The sequence below is a fragment of the Hemicordylus capensis genome, chromosome 4 (assembly GCF_027244095.1).
Source record: "Hemicordylus capensis ecotype Gifberg chromosome 4, rHemCap1.1.pri, whole genome shotgun sequence".
Lineage (NCBI taxonomy): Eukaryota > Metazoa > Chordata > Lepidosauria > Squamata > Cordylidae > Hemicordylus > Hemicordylus capensis.
Window position 1 is genome coordinate 290469744 of NC_069660.1, and position 20541 is coordinate 290490284.

The window sequence follows — 20541 nt, forward strand, 5'->3', positions numbered from 1 at the left end:
GACCATTTTAATCATTCATCTTTCTAGTGTGTCTAGGCATTAAAAGTAAAACAAATATATAGTACTCAATGTATATCACTATATACTGTGAAGTGTGTGTGTGTATTCAGTGAAATGTATTTCCAGGCAGCATACTTATTTTGGAATATCAGACTTAAATCCTTGGGGGCCTGGGGTGTGTGGGGGGGCCCATTTTAAAATCTCATCTCTGGGCCCACTCCAACCTTGCTACGCCCCTGGCGCTCTCTAAGGTAACATGGACCTAAGCCATTAAGGGCTTTAAAGGTAATAACCAGCACTTTGTATTTCACCTGGAAACATGTTGGCAGCCAGTGCAGCTGTTTCAAAACGGGCATAATATGGTCTCTCTGAGTTGCCCCGGAGACCAGCCTGACTGCCACATTTTGAACTAACTGAAGTTTCCGTACTACGTACAAAGGCAGCCCCACATAGAGCGCACTGCAGTAGTCAAGCCTGGAGGTTACCAGCTGGTGCACCACTGTTCTGAGGTCATCCTCCTCTAGGAATGGACGCAGCTGTCGAATCAGCTGAAGCTGATAAAAAGCACTCCTGGCCATGGCCTTCACCTGAGATACCAGGGTGAGGCCTGGATCCAGGAGAACCCCCAAGCTGCATACCTGCTCCTTCCAGGGGAGTGTGACCCCATCCAGCACATGGAGATCTAACTCATCCCTCAGATTCTGAGAGGTAATTTTACAGAAAACTTCAAGGAAAGAACACAGAGAAGAGTGCCAGTATCTACATGGGTCATGCCAATAAAAAGTCACCAAGATAGTAAATATTTTAAAGACTTGCATTCTCTTAAATTAAGCTTACTGTAGACTGTATTGCAAAGTGACAGCTGACACACAATGATGCCTAGAATATAGGTGTCATTGAATACCAACTTCAAGTCATACAGGATAGATATTAATATCTAGGATCTTGCCACATTAGGCAGACTTAGGTTATTACCATGATCCCATATCTATGTTTGAGAAGTGATGTCTGCAAACAGTATAGGAGAAAGGAGCATGTCATAAAGGTAGTACTGTGAACTCTGTCTTATAGTATATACTAATACATTTGCCAGTCTAAGATTGCATTTTTCATGTGAAAAGCTAGTGGTTTCAAATGTTAAACTGAGTTTGAACTGAAAATATGTTCTGGAGTTAGCTTTTGTTCAGATTATGAGCTGGTTCGGTCATTAAATAGATCAGCTTATTCTAATAAATAGGGCAGTTTCAAACGTCACAAAGATTTGGCAGCTTGGCCGAACTACTTGTTTCCAAAGCATATGCGGGAGCCTATCTTATGGTGTCAGGAGGACTAGGTCAACGTGTGTATTGTCCGAATGGTTAAATATTGGCATATTATGCCTTACTTGTGGTCCAGAAGCCGACATCTGTAACCAACTTCAAATTTTGATTACAGATGTCAGCTTTCAGACCACAAGTAGGGCAGAATATGCCAACATTAGTAGGTTTGGGCAACATGCCCCTTGTTGGCATTGCCCTCCCAACACTAGAAGTTGGACTCTTGCATGTGCTTGGGGAACCAGCAGTTTCACTGAGCTAGCAGTTCTCCATGATGTATGAAGCTGCCCATATTTAGTTTCTCATTGAGCTGTATGTGAGTCATATGAGCAGTGTAACAAAGGATAAAGATATACACAGAAGAGACATTAACAATTTTGACACATAAAAATCTCTTCTGCAGTCAGAGCATTGGTTTGTCTAACCCAGTAGAGTCTACAACAGTCTTCAGAAGCCTAACATCCATTTTAACTAGGGATGTGCAGAATTTCAATGCTCGGAATATTCCGACTATAAATGGGCCATTTTAAGCATTCTGAGCTCAAAACAGAATGCCTTTCAAATGAAAGGCTTGTTTCAAGTGTTCTGAGTGATGCCAGGTTGGGCGGCGAGGAGTGGTGGGAGGTACCTTTTAACAGTCATTACCTGGTTACCGCTCACATCTGCCAGCCCTCGTGAGCAGTGATGCCTCGGCCTACATTTCACACCGAGGCTGCCCCATCGACAGCGCTCTTTTGGCTTCTGCACACGTGCAGCAGTGGAGGCCAGAAGAGCTCCGTAAATGGGGCAGCCTCATTGCGAGGTGCTAGGCAGGACACTACTACTTGCAGGGGCTCACAGGTACGAGTAGTACCAAGATAATAAAAGGTACTTCCTGCCTCTCCTTGCCACCCCCCACCCCATTTGGAACACAGGGAACCTGGACTTGTTCCGTCAGAGCAACCGGCTTGACCGGTCATTTCAATGATATTTTCCAGGGATTTGCATTCTGTTCCAAGCTTGGAACAGGACACAAATCCCATTCTGTGCGCATCCCTAATTTTAACTTGAACTGACCATTGGCTTTTATTCATGTAATATGGCTCCAGTAAGTAGGATGCTCTGGGATGACAAAATCCCTGCCCACAGACGTTACTTCTGCATTCCTATTACTATTATTTTATTATAAACTGCTCACATGAGTAGTCTTATTTGCATAAGAACCAACTTTAAGACTGGCTCTGATATATACCTGGAGTGATCCTGCATTCTTCAATAAGTCCACATTGAATTTAGGCCAGCAATGATAACTTAGAGTTTGCAATTCACATATACAGCACTCTTGCAATTTGTGGACTTTAAAACTCAGTAAAATGAATTCTCTCTCTACCTTGCTAACTGATGTTTATACTTTCCTTGTGATTATCTAATAAAAGCACCTGAAGCTATAAAGATGATAAAAGGAGTTCCTGCTGGGTATTATGTAGTAAGATATTTTTCTCTCCTGTTTTTTTTTAAACTGACTACTTATAATTACAGTCTTAGGATTCATTTATCTCTGGTTGGGTTGGGAAGAAATCCTTTTAAAAATACTTTGATTTAGCAGAGGCTTACCACACAGAAACAGGTAGCAACCCGCCTCATGATTTACCAGGCATGGGTGTACATCTCAGAATCAATATCACCCTTCCCCAAAGCAAATGTGTTATGATTTGTGCTTGCAATTAGTAAATTCAGAAGACTGATTTACCTAATACATGTTTCTGTTGTCATTTTTGGTTGTAAACCACCCAGAGACGTGGGTTTTGAGTGGTATAAAAATATGTTAAATAAATAAATTAATAAATAATAAATAGTACATAACATAGTTTAAGTTGGCCCTATGCAGAATGGTTGTGTGAATTTGGGGTTAATGGTGCACCCAAGAATACTTTTGACATTTATCAATGGTCTTTCAAAGTAAAGCAGAATGGTCATGATCCAGCCAAAGGTTCTAAAAGTTTAAGTTTAATATCAGAAAAAATACAAAAATAGAACACAAAAATACAAAAAGAGAAAAATAGAAAAGGGCATGACGTATTTGAGCTTTGAACTGGCAAAGCATCTAATACTTTAATATTTTTGAAAATACAAGTATCTCCTGAGGTGGAGAGCATTGGATAACTGATTTGCTGATCCTGGCAGCACATGAAAAAAAAATATTTTAAGAGAGAAAGTGATGGTGTGTTCCAGGGAATTTGGACACATTTCTTAGAGTAGAAACTGGTTCTCTGACACTGTAATTAGAGCTCTTATCTCTCTTATTTTTATTTTTATTTCTTTTTTTAAATTCATGTTTTTGTTTTGTGTAGGGCGGGGAAAGGGCATTGATATTGGGATTATTTATGTGTGTTAGATGTGGTCTTAAATTGCATGTATGATTTGTGGGAACAGTTACAATAAGATGGGAGGGTGAAGGGAAATTCAATGTATTGTTGTTTTCTTGTATATTATGAGTAGTATTTTGTGAGTTGTATTTTGAATGCTATATTTTGTAAAAGTATGTTTCTTAAATTGTTAGTAACAGCAACAACAAAAGAGTAGGGGAAATGGCTTTTAGATCATAATGCATGGTCAGAGTACATGAGATGAAGCGAGGCTTAAATCCTGGCACTGCTCATGACAGGTTCTTTTGAGAGGTATACTGACATGCCAATGAAAGCAACCAACAGATTCACTTTCATTCATGACACTAGCCCTTCTCACATGTTATGCTTAAGACTCATACAATTAGGATACAGTATGCACAGGTGCTAATTTGTACATGTGTATAGTTACTTTGAATACTGGTACAGCAGTACATGTCCTATCTATACCATGCTTGACAGGCCTGTATCTAGGTTCACTTTTAAAATGAATGCAGGTACAGTCATTCACACAAAAATATGTACGTATGTACAGATGGTGCAACGGGGAAGTAACTTGTCTAGGGAGCAAGAGCTTGCTGGTTTGAATCCCAGCTAGTATGTTTCCCAGACTATGGGAAACACCTACATTGGGCAGCAGCAATATAGGAAGGTGCTGAAAAGGCATCATCTCATGCTACATGGGAGATGGCAATGGTAAATCTCTCCTGTAGTTTACCAAAGAAAATCACATGGCTCTGTGGTTGCCAGGAGTCGACACCAACTCGATGGCACAACTTTATCTTACAGACATCTGTACACTCAAACCACAAAATGTCTGAATACGCCTACTGAATAGGGCTACTCAATAATAATTGAGAATTGTGTTTTTTGAATTCTCATCCTATACAATGAAATGAACAGCAGAAGAAGCAAGGAGCAATGTTTGGGTGATGAACCTGAAGGTTGCATTTTACACACTTGATTCAAAACGTCTAAGTTGTGTACTTCATCATATGTGTTGATGGAAAGATAAAATCAGCCTTTTTTTGTTTATATGAATATGACAAATATTTGTATGCCACTCTGCATCAAAAGTTCCCAAAGCAGTTTACATATACATACATACATGTGGCTCCTGTCCCCAAAGGGCTCACAATCTAAAAAAAGAAACATAAGATTAACCCCAGAAACAGCCTCTGGAGGGATGCTGTGCTAGGGATGGATAGTGTCATGAGCTTGCTGACCTGGATTAACCACTCATAAATCAATGACACAGTAGCCGGCTGTAAATGCGTCTCAGATTTCAGCTTTACTGGAAAACAGTCAGTCTAGACAAAGAGTCAGTCCCAGAACACAGAAACAATTAGTCCATGCACAAAAATTCCCATCGACTCCAATAAACCAGACCTCCTTACAAAGTTTGAGAGGTCTAGATTCCAAGATCACAATTCACCTGACAAGAGTCATGCAGACTAATTAGACGTGTTGTCTCCAGCGGTCTGCTCAGGGTACAAGCTGCAGAATTTATAGCCAACAGCCAGGTGCACCCAATCACCACTCCACCCCCGGCAGCTGTCACAAATTCAGTCAGTCTCTTGCTGCCTTCTCGCTGATAACCGACTGCTCCTTCTCAACTCCATCACCTGCCGTTGATGCTTCTCTCACCTATGTTGTCTGGGAGACAATGATCACTCAGCCTCCTGCTCAGACTCTGACTCTTCCCTCCAAAGACCATTCTGCCCCGTTGGCTGCTCTCTCAGCAACCTCTCACCCTGGCCCGTCTCAGATGCCTTCTCACTCAGATCACAGACTTGACCCTCCTCAGATGTCTCCCTGCTTCCTGATAAATCCACACACACCCCTCCTCTTTGGAGGCCTCAGGTGGGGGCATAACAGAGAGGGCCAGTTGCTCTCCCTCTTCTAAATAAAGAGAATCACCAATTTTAAAAGTTGCCTCTTTGCTCAGTTAGTAGGTGAATGATGAAATTATGATGAAATGATTATGATTATAATAATTGTAGTAAATATTGAATAATTAATATTCATTACTAACTTGTCCTGTTTATTTCAATGGGACTTTTGTCAAGTAATTTACTCAGGATGTCAGCCATGTATATGCTTAAACCTCACTGGCTATCATGGGGTATTTCTGTGCCCCTAGAGGCTTAAAATATTAATTAATGTTTGATTCTTAATTCTAAAATGTTGTCCTTTTAGGACATTGTCAGTGATAGCCCAGTAAACAGAACTGGCAAAGAGCAGGTCATTACTATAAATGGTTTTGCCTCAATGATTTTTTTTTTTTTTTTAAAAGAAAGCCTGCTGGCATACAGGTATTCCTCATTTGGGGTACAGTCATGCCCCTAAGTTAGTTGACTTGCAAAACGCCTCTGTAAGGTGGTTTTTTTGTTGACTTATGAGTCAAGGTGCATTCTAAAATCACCCCAAGTTCACTAAGGTGGTATATAAATGCACTAAATAAATAGATAAATAAATAAATAAAGGCAACTTTGCCCCCCCCCCCAAAAAAAAGTTTAGCATTTTTACCTCTTGGCAATGACTGCCCCTTGTGTAACCCCTCAATATGTTTTTTAGGTGACCTATTGGCCAGTTTGTATTCAAGGTTTACCATAATGGCAACTTTCGAACAATCTCACCTAGCAATGACTACATTAACACCTAATGGTTTTATCTGACCCCTGTGCCACCCTGGACACAGGAAAAAAATCATCATCATCTGTTCTCAAAAGGAAGGATCCTCTTCTTGACCTTCTTTCTCAAGAATGCCAAGTCATTGCACTTTTGACTTTTCAAAATAAGAAGTCCCATGTCAGCCAGTTATCATTGCCTATAATGCCTCTTTCCTACTAGCAAGGATAGAAAAGCAAGTAAGCATGAAGATCAAGCAAGAGAATGGGAGGAGGAGGAGAACAAAGCATAAAGGATGTTCTTTCAACAGTAAGTACTTCTGTGTACTTCTCTGCCATAGTTTCCATGACTGGCCAATGTGGGGTACAGAGCTACCCCAAAACAGTGTTTGCATTGTCATGATATCCAGTGAAGGTAAAACTGTGAATGCTTTTTGGGGTAATTTTAAATAACTGTGCAATCATGTGTTCTTAAAAAGAGAAAAGTGTCAGTAATTAGTTTGCCAGCATGGTCAAATGATTTATTTATTTAGAAATTGATATTTGGAAAGGTATTTGCCTTAGGGAGGAAACCTAAAGCATAAATTACTGGAACAAAATTAAGATCAGGCTATTAAATAAGTGTTCAAGAGTTAGGTAAGAGACTTGATAACTGAAGTATTTTCTGCCATCTATTCAAGCCATTATTCCCCAAAATTATCCTTATACCAACAGAATAAAGCTCAGAACATGCTTTTCAAAAATGCCATTTCCAGACTCTACCTTCTGATGATTACTGGTTTCCTTTTTCTGTAAAGTTCTATAGAGAATATATTTTAATTAGCTTCCACTTGATACCACTTCATACACACTGCCCAGCTTTGACCCAATGTCTGATCATATAGAATGCATTACAAAAGAACTGGTCATTTGAGTGCTTTAATATAGCTTTGCATTAATGTGAGACATCATTTAGACAAGGCATTAAAAGTGTTATTTTAATGACTGAAGTGTGTAAGGGGGGAAAGCTTAATCTTTACAGGAAGAACAATTTCAATTAGCTCTAAAATATTAATTTGTTGGTATAACTATATACTCTAATGTATTTGGCTACAGAAAAAGTCTTATGAATAATACATTACTAGATCCTAGTCTAATTCCTATGTTGTAACTAATACTGCCTATCAAAAAAAGGAAACAAATCTTTTAAAGTTCAGATTCTGGTTACTGTTTAGAATAATGAATTGCTCATAAATAGTGGGTTTGCTTATTGAAGAACATAGAGAAGTATCTTTAAGTTAAACATCCAGCATTTGACTATGGTGTTGCAAGAGTATGTAACATGAGAAGTAATTGTTATTTGTGGTTATGCTGTTTCAATTGTCATTTTTGAAGGACAATTGTGACACAGTCCTCTGGGACCTTTTCAGGGCCCTCTCTTCTGCAGGTTCCAAGGAAATGATTAGGTGCTGAAAATGGTGGAAGCATGATGGCTTACCAATGGAGTGCTTACCAGAAAAACTGTATGCGTTTCCATTAGATAACAATAGCTGAAACTTATTGTTTGTATTGGCCTGTTCTTATGCCACACACATTTATTTCACATATTAGATATAAGATAAATGCATTGTACCAGTTTGGGAAAGAAAGGAAACACAGACAAGATTGTGATAATTGATACAGATGGCATTACACTCCATGGATATTTTATGTCTGCTGATTATTTCTGTTTAATGCCACTGGTTTGATTTAGTATTAGTTCAATTTTATTTATTTATTTATTTATTTATTTATTTATTTATTTGACATATTTTTATATTGCCCAAAACTTATGTCTCTGGGCAATTTACAATAAAAACAGAAAAATTAAAACATTAGTTAAAACAGATAAATGACAACAAAGAAATTAAAACATTGGTTAAAATAAATGACAGCAAAAAAGTTAAAATTACAACAATTTAAAACCTTAAAACAATATTTTAAAACAATGTTAAAACTATTAAAACAGTATTTAATTAAAAGCCTAGATGAACAAATGTGTCTTTAAAGATTTGTTAAAAGTTGTCAGAGATGGGGAGGCTCTTATTTCAGCAGGGAGAGTGTTCCAAAGCATTGGGGCAGCAACGGAGAATGCCCGTCCATTAGTAGCCACCAGACGAGCCAGTGACAACTGCAGACGGAGCTCTCCTAATGATCTCAAAAGGCGGTGGGGGTCATGACAAAGAAGACATTCTCTTAAATACCCAGGGCCCAAGCCATTTAGGGCTTTATAGGTTATAACCAGCACCTTGTATTTTGCTCGGAAACTTATCGGCAGCCAATGAGACTGAATAATAGACTGCAAACTATTTATAGTAGACTGCAAACTATAGAGATTGTAGATGATGCAAATGAGGCAACCTACCATGGGGACCATGTTATACTTCAGGGTTCTCACTGCATTCTAGGCATGGTTAAAAGCCCATTCTGTAAAGCCTTTATTTGCTTGGCCCTGAATATTTAACACCTCCTAATGAGCGGGAGATGGCAATAGTAAACCCCTCCTGTATTCTAGCAAAGAAAGCCACATGGCTCTTGGGTCTCCAGGAGTTGACACCGACTCCATGGCACAACTTTACATTAACACAGTGCAGCCCCCTCCATGACTAAAGTTATTCAGAAGTAACTCCCATTGAAACCAATGGAACAAGTTTGTTGCAACTAACTCAGGTTCCATTGTGTTTAAAGGAAACACACATTAGCTACAATTGGAAACAAACACATTAGATACAAATGGAAACACACTTAGATACAATTTATTTTCAAGTTGCACACATTATGTAGAGGTGAACTCTATCAAGGTTATGTAATGCAAGGTTATGTAATAGTTGATGTATTTGATGTGTCCAGTTGTTGTCTCTATTATCGGCTGTGAAGTTCTGAGTGCTTGGTGACATAGCAAAGCATTTTAAGCATGTGTTTAAATATCTCTTATTCAGATCAGTGGAACTTAAAAGTGCTTGGCTTTGACTGGATCATGTCCTTCGTTTTCGTCTTTGTAATTTGGTTATTAATAGCCTTGAAGATAAGATAGTTTTCTGGAATATAAATCTAGGTTAAAATCCATACAATTTCTTAATTATGGATGTTGTGTTTTCTGCCATATAATGAGAATCATAGAAATTGATGGGATCTTATTCATTCTTTTAAAAAAGAATGTTCTAAGTTGGTGGTGCACCAGAAGATCTGCCAGTTGGCTCAAAAACATGGTTTTTAGTCTAACTTTTAACTTGTTTACTTAATTTGGTTAATGTTATTAGCTCTATTTTACATTGTATTTATTTTATTGTTGTGAGCCACACTAAGCAGTAGTGTACTGGAGGGGTGGGGTATAAATATTTTAAATATATAATAATAAATAATACAATTTTAAAAAGAAATCTAAACATTTCTGCTTTTTTGAAGCCATTTCTTATCTGTCCTTCCCTGATTCTGTTCCGCACCTATGTAGGTCCAAACTAAAACAAATTCACAAAATGCATTTCAGAGTTGGTTGCTTAATCCCCACCCCCCACCATAAGGTGGGGGGGATCTAGGTCTCCCAGGGTTTCTCCATTAGGAATCAGTGGCCTATGGCATTCAGAGAATTCAAATACACTACTAAACCCATATGTTTAAAAATAAGTGTTATTACAACTTTAGGAACAAAGACCAGGACCAGAGGAAAGGTCTAGGGATGTGCATGAATCGTTATTTGCAGCACATCCGCGGCACCTTTAAAACAGAGGATAGCAAGTGGATACATGCTCTGCCACTCTCCGCCACTTTGTATACCAACAGCGCTAGCCCCCAGCTATCATAGTGTGCCTGCGGTGCTTCCCCCAGCTGCCCCCACACAACGCCAGCATGCTCATGGCCTCTGTGCATGCGTGGCATTTGCATGGTTGCTGACCATGCAAATGGCCATTGTGCATGCATGGGGGCCCTACGTGTGCTGGCGTTGCACAGGGGCAGCTGGGGGAGTGCCGGCAGTACATGATGATAGGTAGGGGCTAGCGCTGCCATTACAGGAAGTGGCAGCAAGCGGCAGAGGAGGAGGTATGCACCTGCTTTCCTGCATTTTAAAGGTGCCAGGGATGTGCTGTGAATCGCACTTTGAATCACGATTCATTCACGTCCCTAGAAAAGACCAGGCATATAAGAAAATAGAAACTTGCCAATTAGCTTCCATCCCTACAGGCCCAATTTGCAGAAAAATTTACAGGTTATAGTCTTTATAGACCAACATAAGCAGAGAGGAACAAACAGGGCTGGCTGCAGTTCACTTGAAGGAGAGGGAACAATGGGAGAGAGGGAGTGAGTGAGAGAGGTGTGACTTCAAACCAGGCTGGATTAGCTTGAGGGTCCACAGTTAGAGGTGTTTCTGGACCCGACACTGTCCTTGGAGGCACAGCTGGTGGTGGTGTGCAGAAGTGCCTTTTACCAGCTACGGCTGGTATGCCAGCAATGACCCTACTTGGAAAAGTTGAACCTGACATCGGTCACTCATGCTTTGGTAACATCCAGATTAGACTACTGCAATGCACTCTATATGGGGCTGCCCTTTAAGATAATTTGGAAGCTTCAGCTGGTCCAGAATGCTGCTGCAAGGATGCTCGTGGGCACAAGTCACTTCACGAGTGTCACGCCCAACCTGCACAGCTTCATTGGTTACCAGTCTGTTTCCAAGCTAGATTCAAGGTGCTGACCTTGACCTTTAAAGCTCCACATGGCTTGAATGTACATCAGACTACATTCACCCATACAAACCTGCCAGGGCCCTCCGCTCATCATCTCAGGCCCTGCTCATGGCCCCGCCACTAACAGTGGTATGGTTGGCGGGGACTAGAGACAGGGCTTCTTTGGTTGTGGCCCCTTGCCTTTAGAACACCCTGAAGAGTTTTCCCATGCTCCCTCCCTCAGTGTTTTCTTTAAAAACATTGAAAACACATCTTTTTAAAGAGGCTTTTTAATTGTTCATCTCTGTTTATATCTGGTAGGTTCTTTCATTCTTATCATTTTGAAAATAACATTTAATTTGAAACTTTTTAAAAACAAATTGTAATTTTAATGTGATATTGGCTTGGTGCTTTAACTTGTTTACCTTACATTTGGTTAACTTTATTATTTTATATTGTACCTTTTTAATATGTTGTGAGCTGCCCCGAACAGTAGTGTACTGGAGGGGCAGGCTATAAATACTTCAAATAAGATAAATACATACATAAAAATTAGGCAAAGTCAACGTTATCCTTACCACCAATAAGGGATGACATCCCTCAGGTTTACAGAGCTAGGAACACAGTTGCTAGGAGGGAATCAACTCCACCGGTAGCTTAACAGATGGACAAGACCTTGAGGTCTCTGAGTCTCCTTCTTACCTCTCCAGGCCCCTCCTCATTACTGTGTAAGCAGAGTTGATTTAGCAGAGTTGATTTGATATAAAAATGCAACAAACAAATAAATAAGCAACCATAGGCATGCACAGGGGGGAAGAGGGGCAGTTGCCCCTCTGGATTCAATCAGTAAGTATTGTGAAGACGGAGTGTTCCACCACTCTCCTGATCCTTGCCAGGCCACTAGCTGGCAGCTTCTTTCCCTGCTTTGATGAAGCAAAGAAAGAAGCTCCAGTCAGTGCTTGCACAAAGCATTGACTGGCGAGGATCAGGAAAGGGGCAGAGCTGCCTCTTTTCCTACACTATCCTTGCCTTCTGCATCAATGTCAGACACAGAGAGGCATGGTCAGTATTGGGAAGAGAGCCACTTCTCCCCTCTCTTGATCCTCGCCAGTCAGCCTTCTTTCAAGCACTAATGGAGCTTCCTCCTGTGCCTTTGATAGGTGGAGAAAATAGGCCCTAGATAGCGCTGGTGAAGATTGGGTGAGGGATGGATACTTCCCCTCTTCCCGATACTGGCCAAGCCTCTGTGCATCGTATGTTGATGCAGGGGCGTGGCTATGGCATGTGCCCCCTGCCCTCCCCCCCGGAAATAGTTTTGTGGACGCCGATGTAAAAGCAGCTAGGAGGCAGGAGGTGGGAATTCAGTGTGAATGCCAGCACTGGTAGTGCACAGTAACTAAAAGGCTGAGGTTAGTAGTGCAAGTACACTACCAGGCATCATTGTAACTATACACATAAAAGCACAGTGAAGAAACATCAGGTTTTTTTTAAATTTAAAACTACCCTAGACAGCTTACTGTATTGAATATTTTCAAAATGTTTCACTGTCATCCCTGTTTGATTTAAACAGTGAATGTTCTTAGCATTATATATCCCCAACATAATTCACCCTCCCCTGGTTCCCTAGTTCTTGGTTATAAACCTGCTGATCTGTAGCTGTTCTAGGCAACCTTGAAGAGGTGCCCTAAAATGGAAGCAGAACTGCAATTTTAATAACTGGGGTGAAACAATGCATTTGCAGGCGATTTTATGCAGCAGTTGGAACTGGCAGTATTGCAAGAATAGATGTATTCTGTCGTGCTCTGTTTGATCAAGTGCTAAACTCATGTGATCAATAGAGAGACAGATGTCGAGTGCAGATGGCGATGCCGTGATACCTGGGGCAGAGTGGGCCTGCCAGAATGACAGAATGGGAACAAGGAAGAGCAGCAATGCAACAGAATGTGACAAATGAAATTAGGGTTTATACTAGTCGATAATTTACAACTAATAGAAAGTGACACAGTTTTTCAACATACAACACATTTTTATGATAGAAATGCTGCGGTGGGTAGGAAATGCAAATTTAAGGTAGACAATAAGAGCTGCAGAGAAAAAAAGCCACTTGGGATTATAGTTTATCCTTCATTTTAGTTTGCCTCCACGTCTTTCATAGAAGAGAGTAAGAAAGAGGCCAGGTTAGGGCTAGTTATGCAAAAGGATAGTTCCACCTTGTATCTGAAATGAGTTAATCGCTTTCTGAGATTGAGTAAATGGGTTTATAAATGGGAACTGATAAAAGATTTTGATTCTATTTATGTGAACACAAAATTGAGACCTATTTGAGACACACACATTTGTATTGAATTTAAATGGAACTTTTGAATGTTTCCCCACTAATTGTTGTAGTTTTAGTAATTAAAAATTAGTGGGGGAAATAGATTAAAAACTTCCCCCATCTTTTCTTGCCTGAACATTCAAAATTAATTAACTTGGAAGTGTTCTGTATTTTATTCAGCTTTGGCTTAGAATGACTTGGTTGACAATTTAATTTTACAGCATTCGTTTTAAAGGATAGAATCTCTTTTTTAGGCCCCTCCCCCCATTTCATAGAATTCTCTGAATTTAAAAAAAGGCAAAACTGATATTAAAATGAATGAATACATTCAAAGTAAATTATACCCAGATGCTCGAGAATGCTACCCCAGTTTACCTAGCTTCCAATCATGTCAATAAAGCAGAGCTTCCAGCCTATTAAAATCCAACATTGTGAAATTTATATTTATAACTGAAAATGTAATGCAATGATAGAATCTTTTATTGTGCAGTTCAGTGCTTTCTTTTTTATTAGAAAAAATACACAGACACTTTTACAGTGAAAGAGCAATTAGACACTGTTTTCTCAGGCCATATTTTCACAGGTGTTGAGACAGAAGAATTTTTCTATAATATTCTCCATGGGTACATTACATAAATTAAACTATCAAAATTAAAAAAAAATTTAAACCCCTATTTGTTTCCATAAGGGGTATGAACATTCAGATGTGTGTGTCTCACTTGATTATTCTGTTCATCTGTGAGTAACCACTAATGGCCAAAACTAGATATAAGCACGAGATCCGTGAGCAGGATCTCACGCAGATTTTTCTTTAATGTTTGCAGCAGCTGCAAGTAAGCAAGTTTTGGATTGGAACTGGGTGCCCCTTCCCCACTACGCCATTTTCTTTTCTTTTGAAAAAATAATAATTAAAAAAATAAAAACACATTTGCAGTCAAAGCTGCTGTTTGCTCCAAGGGGTCAAACATATAGGTGTCATATGGGGCAATTAGCAGCTGGTGGCAATGCTAATTTAGGGAATTGGGAACTTTGGTGCTGGAGAAGACTTCTGAGGATACCATGGACAGCCAGGAAAACAAATAGATGAATCATAGAACAAATCAATCCAGAATTTTCACTCAAGGCACAAATGACCAGGCTCAAACTATCATACTTTAGATGCATTATGTGAAGACCCAGCTCCCTTGAGAAGTCCATAATGCTGGGGAAAGTAGAAGGAAAGAGAAGAAGAGGATGACCAGCAGCAAGGTGGATGGACTTGATTACGACAACAATGAATGCACCACTGAGAGACCTTAAAGGCCAAGTTGAAGACAGATCATCCTGGAGAGAATCTATCTATGTGGTTGCTAAGAGTCGATGCTGACTTGATGGCACTTAGTCAGTCAGTCAGTCATGGGGAATACAAACTACAGGTGAAACTCGGAAAATTAGAATATCATGCAAAAGTCCATTAATTTCAGTAATGCAAATTAAAAGGTGAAACTGATATATGAGACAGACGCATTACATGCAAAGCGAGATAAGTCAAGCCTTAATTTGTTATAATTGTGATGATCATGGCGTACAGCTCATGAAAACCCCAAATCCACAATCCCAGAAAATTAGAATATTACATGGAACCAAGAAGACAAGGATTGTAGAATAGAACAATATCGGACCTCTGAAAAGTATAAGCATGCATATGTATTCAGTACTTGGTTTGGCCCCTTTTGCAGCAATTACTGCCTCAATGCAGCGTGGCATGGATGCTATCAGCCTGTGGCACTGATGAGGTGTTATGGAAGACCAGGATGCTTCATTAGCGGCCTTCAGCTCTTCTGCATTGTTTGGTCTCATGTCTCTCATCCTTCTCTTGGCAATGCCCCATAGATTCTCTATGGGGTCAGGTCAGGCAAGTTTGCTGGCCAATCAAGCACAGTACACTGTATACTTTTCAGAGGTCCGATATTGTTCTATTCTACAATCCTTGTCTTCTTGGTTCCATGTAATATTCTAATTTTCTGGGATTGTGGATTTGGGGTTTTCATGAGCTGTACACCATGATCATCACAATTATAACAAATTAAGGCTTGACTTATCTCGCTTTGCATGTAATGCGTCTGTCTCATATATCAGTTTCACCTTTTAATTTGCATTATTGAAATTAATGGACTTTTGCACGATATTCTAATTTTCCGAGTTTGACCTGTATAGCATGTTTTTGAAGGAGAGGAGAGCTGGTCTTGTGGTAGCAAGCATGAGTTGTCCCCTTAGCTAAGCAAGGTCTGCCCTGGTTGTATATGAATGGGAGACTTGATGTGTGAGCACTGTAAGATATTCCCCTCAGGGGATGGAGCCTCTCTGGGAAGAGGAGAAGGTTCCAAGTTCCCTCCCTGGCTTCTCCAAGATAGGGCTGAGAGAGATTCCTGCCTGCAACCTTGGAGAAGCCGCGGTCAGTCTGTGTAGACCAGTGTTTCTCAACCACCGGTCCCTGGACCGCTGCCGGTCCCCGAAGGGTTGAGTGCCGGTCCCTGACTGGGAGTCAACCCCCCCCCAACTGAAATCAAGGCACTCACTTCCTCAGTTTTGCACATGGCACGGAAGAGGAAGAGTATCACGGAGGCATGGGACCCTTCTTGTGCCTTGCCTCCACGTGCTGCTGAGATCTTCCTACAGCTATCTTATTCCCTATCTTTACAGCTTCAAACTGTATGCGGTGCGGGGGCATGGAGGAAAAAGTATGGCAGTGGGCGCCACTTGAAGGGCTGCTGGTTCTTGCATGCTCATTGTTTGCAGCCAAAGGTTGGTTGATTGAAGCTGCCTGTTGTGGTCGAGGCGCCTTGAGAGGGAACGCTGTTTCCCTCTTGCATCAGTGGGGCTTGCTTTTATGTTGTTTTCATTGGCCCCATGTAGCTTTTGAATTTTTCTAATGGCCCAACATCCCCTCTCCATTGAGTAATCACAAGCACCTCCACTCCAGACATACTGGAGACAAATTTGTTCACCCAGGCTTTTAGATTCAGGGGTTCTCAACCTTGGGTACGCAGACGTTGGTGGACTTCTACTCCCATAATCCCCAGCCATAATGGCCAAATGCCATTGTTGTTGGGGGTTATGGGAGTTTAACTGAGGGACCCAAGGTTAAGAACCCCTAATATTCCATGTTTGCAAAAGATTCCAAATTTAATTATTTTAATGCTTATATTATTTTCATTCTAAACTGCCCAGAGATGCAAGTTTTGGGCAGTACAGAAGTCTGATAGATAGATAGATAGATAGATAGATAGATAGATAGATAGATAGACAGACAGACTTGAAACCCCTTTACTAACTGCTGGTCCGGGAAACTGCGCATGAAGAATGTAGCGGTCCTTGAAACTCTGCACGAAGAATTTAGCGGTCCTTGACTCCAAAAAGTTTGAGAAACACTGGTGTAGACAATACTGAGTTAGATGGACCTATGGTCTGACTCAGTATATGGCAGCTTCCTATGTCCTATGAAGTGCGGGGGTTCCTGTTCATGATTCTCCCATGTCACATCTGGTTTAAGAAACAGTACTATGGACAGCTTTAACTAGAAGACACACTTACTGTATGTACCTAATACTATATGCACATGTATATTGTTGCTTTCACTGGGGAATGGTGGCTTGCATCCTGAGCTGCTCTTGGGATAACAAAAGGCCCTTCCATTCATGGACAGGGAGTGGCTTTTCTCTGTCCCTCCTGCAGCTCCTGTGTGCTGCATGTTCATGTTCCAGAGGTGCGCCCAATTTTCAGGAGTGGATTTTTGTAGAGGCGATCCAAAATTATCATTTTTAATATTTAATTATTACCTAGCAAAAATGGCAAGTCAATTTTAGCAATATTTCACAGGACCCTGAGACTTTTATTTAAAATATATATATATGCTGGGCCTTTGCAGGCAGCAGTGGAAGAAGCACTGGGCTTCTTTCTGGCTGCTGGTTCCATCTGGTTGCTGTTCTTGTTTTTGGCACACTGCTGGAATTATGCAGCATTACAGTCCTAGTCATGTGTTATGTTCTGCACTCACACAAGTGTACAGTATACACAGGTACAGATCTGTGCACAGGTATAGTTATTCACATGTTATGTTGGACACAGGTATAGCAGAACACTTCCTATCTGTACCATGCACTTAAGGGGCCCATACTTTTAATCGCTTTAAAAATGAACACAGGTATGGTCATTCACACAAAAACATGTACGAGTGTACAGATCTCTGAATGGAGGTACAACATAATGTTTGAATAGGGCTTAGAATGTCCAAGGGAAAAATGGGCAGCTAGATGGAGCTGACCACCATGAAGAGGTCTAGCACTTCCAGTGCTGATATCCTGACTGACCAACCAAGGACACAGCTGGAGGCTTCTCCCACTTCCTCAGCACATATACGGGGAGGAAGAGCATTTCACAGACCTTCCCTGCCTCTGAATGTGCTCTGTGCCTTCCAAATATATGTTCCCACAGAAAAATTACACAAGCTGTTGCCCCTACGAAACACCAATAAGCCATCTCCCTTGAAACTTTACAAGAGTTTATTGAATTGTTTGCCCCCCCCCCCCCGGTGAATTTTTTCCTGTTTAAATACTACCTCCTTGAACTTTCAAATTTCATGGGCTGACATGCAGAGCAAGGATGCACCAGTGTAGTGAGAGAGCAACCTAACACAGCTTCCCAACTAACAGCACTGCTATGGTGGGGGAGCAGCCATTTTTTATACCCTCCCCTTCCTCAGGAAGCCCTTTGTGACACTCAAAAATAGATGCACAGCCCCTCAGGGACATACTTTGGGATGGCACAAAGGGCTTCCTGAGCAAGGGCAGGATGTCAAAAATGGCCACTTCCTCACTGCATTGGTGCAGTAAGTTGTGGAGTTCTGTTAGGCTGTATCTCACTGCACTGGCGTATTCTTACTTAGTATGAAACTATCATTTCTTTTAGGATAAACTTTAATTTTTGATCAGCTTTAATATTTGAGGGTATAGAAGCCTACAGAAGGGAGGTAGGAAATCCCCATTTCACCAATTAAAGTCCATTGAATCAGCAGAACAGAAGTTCAAATCCAAACGAGTTATGCCCTAGCTTTGTTGATGCTCCACAAACCTCAAATGGCAAACGCGTTACAGACTCTGCAGACCTGTTTCACTACATTGTTATTTGAGACATAACCAATGCAAACATTATAAAACAATACCTTAGTGTATCTGTGTAACGAGCCTATTGGCATGACAGTACATTTTCCTGTTCTTTGTTCTAATATTGCTCTGATCTGTGCTCATCTTCTACTTAGTTTGTTCTGATGGGAAATGTATTTGCTGACAAAAGGAAATTTCCTTTCAATTTCAGGATAGGGAAAAGGCGAATCAAAAATCACTACGAACAAGAGAGCTGAAGAAACCAAAGACCAGTTATCTAACATTTTCTATGTCAAAGCCATAGGAAGATTTATGATATGAATCAGATAAGAGCACACTACAAATTTGGTTGTATTTAATTGTATGAGTATTGGAACAATGACTGCAGTCTTGCCTACATGCTGCTTAAATCTCAATGAAATCAGCTGGGTTGTGTATAGGAATGCAGCCATATTACCACAGTTGCCTTAATGGGCACATGATTTCAAAAGTGGCACTCTGCTATATTTCTAATTACTCATGTCACCACTAGAATATGGGACCTTTCCAAGGTTACTGATTGAGCTCAACTGATGCTAGCTGTGTGAAAGCATCTTAAGTTCCTAAGGTCATGTAGAGATAATTCACCTCATGTTCAGCAACTAGTGCTCCCAGAAGAGAATGTATATCCCAGGCCTGCTCAACTTAGGCCTCCTAGCTGTTTTTGAACTACAACTCCCATAATCCCTAGCCACAGTGGCCAATATCCAGAGATTATGGGAATTGTAGGCCAACATCTGCATGGGGGCCGAAAGTGAGCAGCCCTGGTAAATCCCTATCCACATCAAACAACTTATTGAACTGGTTCAGTGGTGAATTAGATGTGCACTCACATATCAAACTATATTTGCAGAATTTGTACAGCTTCTGTACATGTATTTCCCATGTTGAATCAAGGGGGGATACATTTGAGAAACATGGAACTTATCTCTTGTCCTTCTCCTGCTCATATGACAGAAGATAAGTGAGATGGATCTGAGAGTGCTTTCCTGTTATTTAGGACTTCTGCTATTCAAATACAGTGAGTCCTTTCTTACGATCCTGTGAATGGGCTTGAGGGTGGGCAATGGGGAAGGCTGCTGTACTTTCCTTCTCCGCAGACAATCTGCAAGAGTTGCTGGATGTGTGGATAATGCCCCTAGGCAAGCTGCCGCCCCCCACAGGCAACATGGAGGTTGGCTCCTGGAAGACCCACAATGCACTGTGTGAATGTGCGGTGCATTGTGGGTATCCTCCAGCAATGACCGGGAACCTACTCCTGTGTCAGCGCTGCCTGGGAACAGCCGGTGCTGACACATGAACAGTTAGCTCAGGTTAGGATGCACTCATACCCCTTAACCTTGGCTAACTGGCAAGCTCCCAAGGCGGGTTTGCCACCGAGGCGCTGCCAAAAACCACGGAACTCCCAGCGACTCTCACAGGCAGCCAAGCCCAGGCTTAGCTGCCCTAGCCAGGTCTTGGCTGCTCGTGAGAACAGTCTCTATGCTTTACGTGTTATCTGTGTAATCGATGTGGTTTAATTTGTTTGTGTGTTATTGTGTTAGTTGCTTTGAATGAGAGATATATTTATTGTTGCTTTGAATGGTAGATATATTTATACACATATACACACATATTACAAATACGTTTACCCACTGCAGTGATATCCCCCACTGCCGCAAATCTGCCTCTTCCTTTCCTGCATTATATTTACACAGTTATCACGTTACTGTTGCAGCACTGGGACTACAACCATGGTAGTACTGCAGTGACCAACACTTTCACATTTGTGCAATAGTGATCCTTTGAACAACTAATAATGCCTGATGTGCTTAGGAACAGTGGCTGACAGTCAGACAAATGCTGCAACCAAGTTGGGCACATACAAGAAGGTCATAGAGCTGCTTGGATACTCAAGTTGTGCAATCCCTTGTGCTCTCTGGCTGACCTGATGCATGGCCTCCTGTCATCCTAACACTCCACTCTGGGCTGCTGCAGAGTCCCAAGCTGCCTTGGGACTCCGCAGCAGCCCAGACTGGAGTGTTAGGGCTGAGCATCA

At 41.1% G+C, this 20541-nt stretch overlaps 1 protein-coding gene across 8 annotated transcripts in view; it reads left to right on the forward strand.

Moving 5' to 3' along the window:
• Window positions 1-20541, forward strand: part of ZFPM2 (zinc finger protein, FOG family member 2) — a 563228-nt gene that overhangs the window by 483714 nt on the left and 58973 nt on the right. Inside the window, exon 1 of one of the 8 annotated variants that reach the window (XM_053244781.1) lies at window positions 6566-6640. The exons of the other annotated variants lie outside the window; for them this stretch is intronic. Within the exon in view, the coding sequence (XP_053100756.1) occupies window positions 6577-6640 (64 nt within the window). The 5' untranslated portion in view covers window positions 6566-6576. Of the gene's footprint in view, window positions 1-6565; window positions 6641-20541 lie in introns of those variants that run through there. 8 annotated transcript variants of the gene reach the window in all.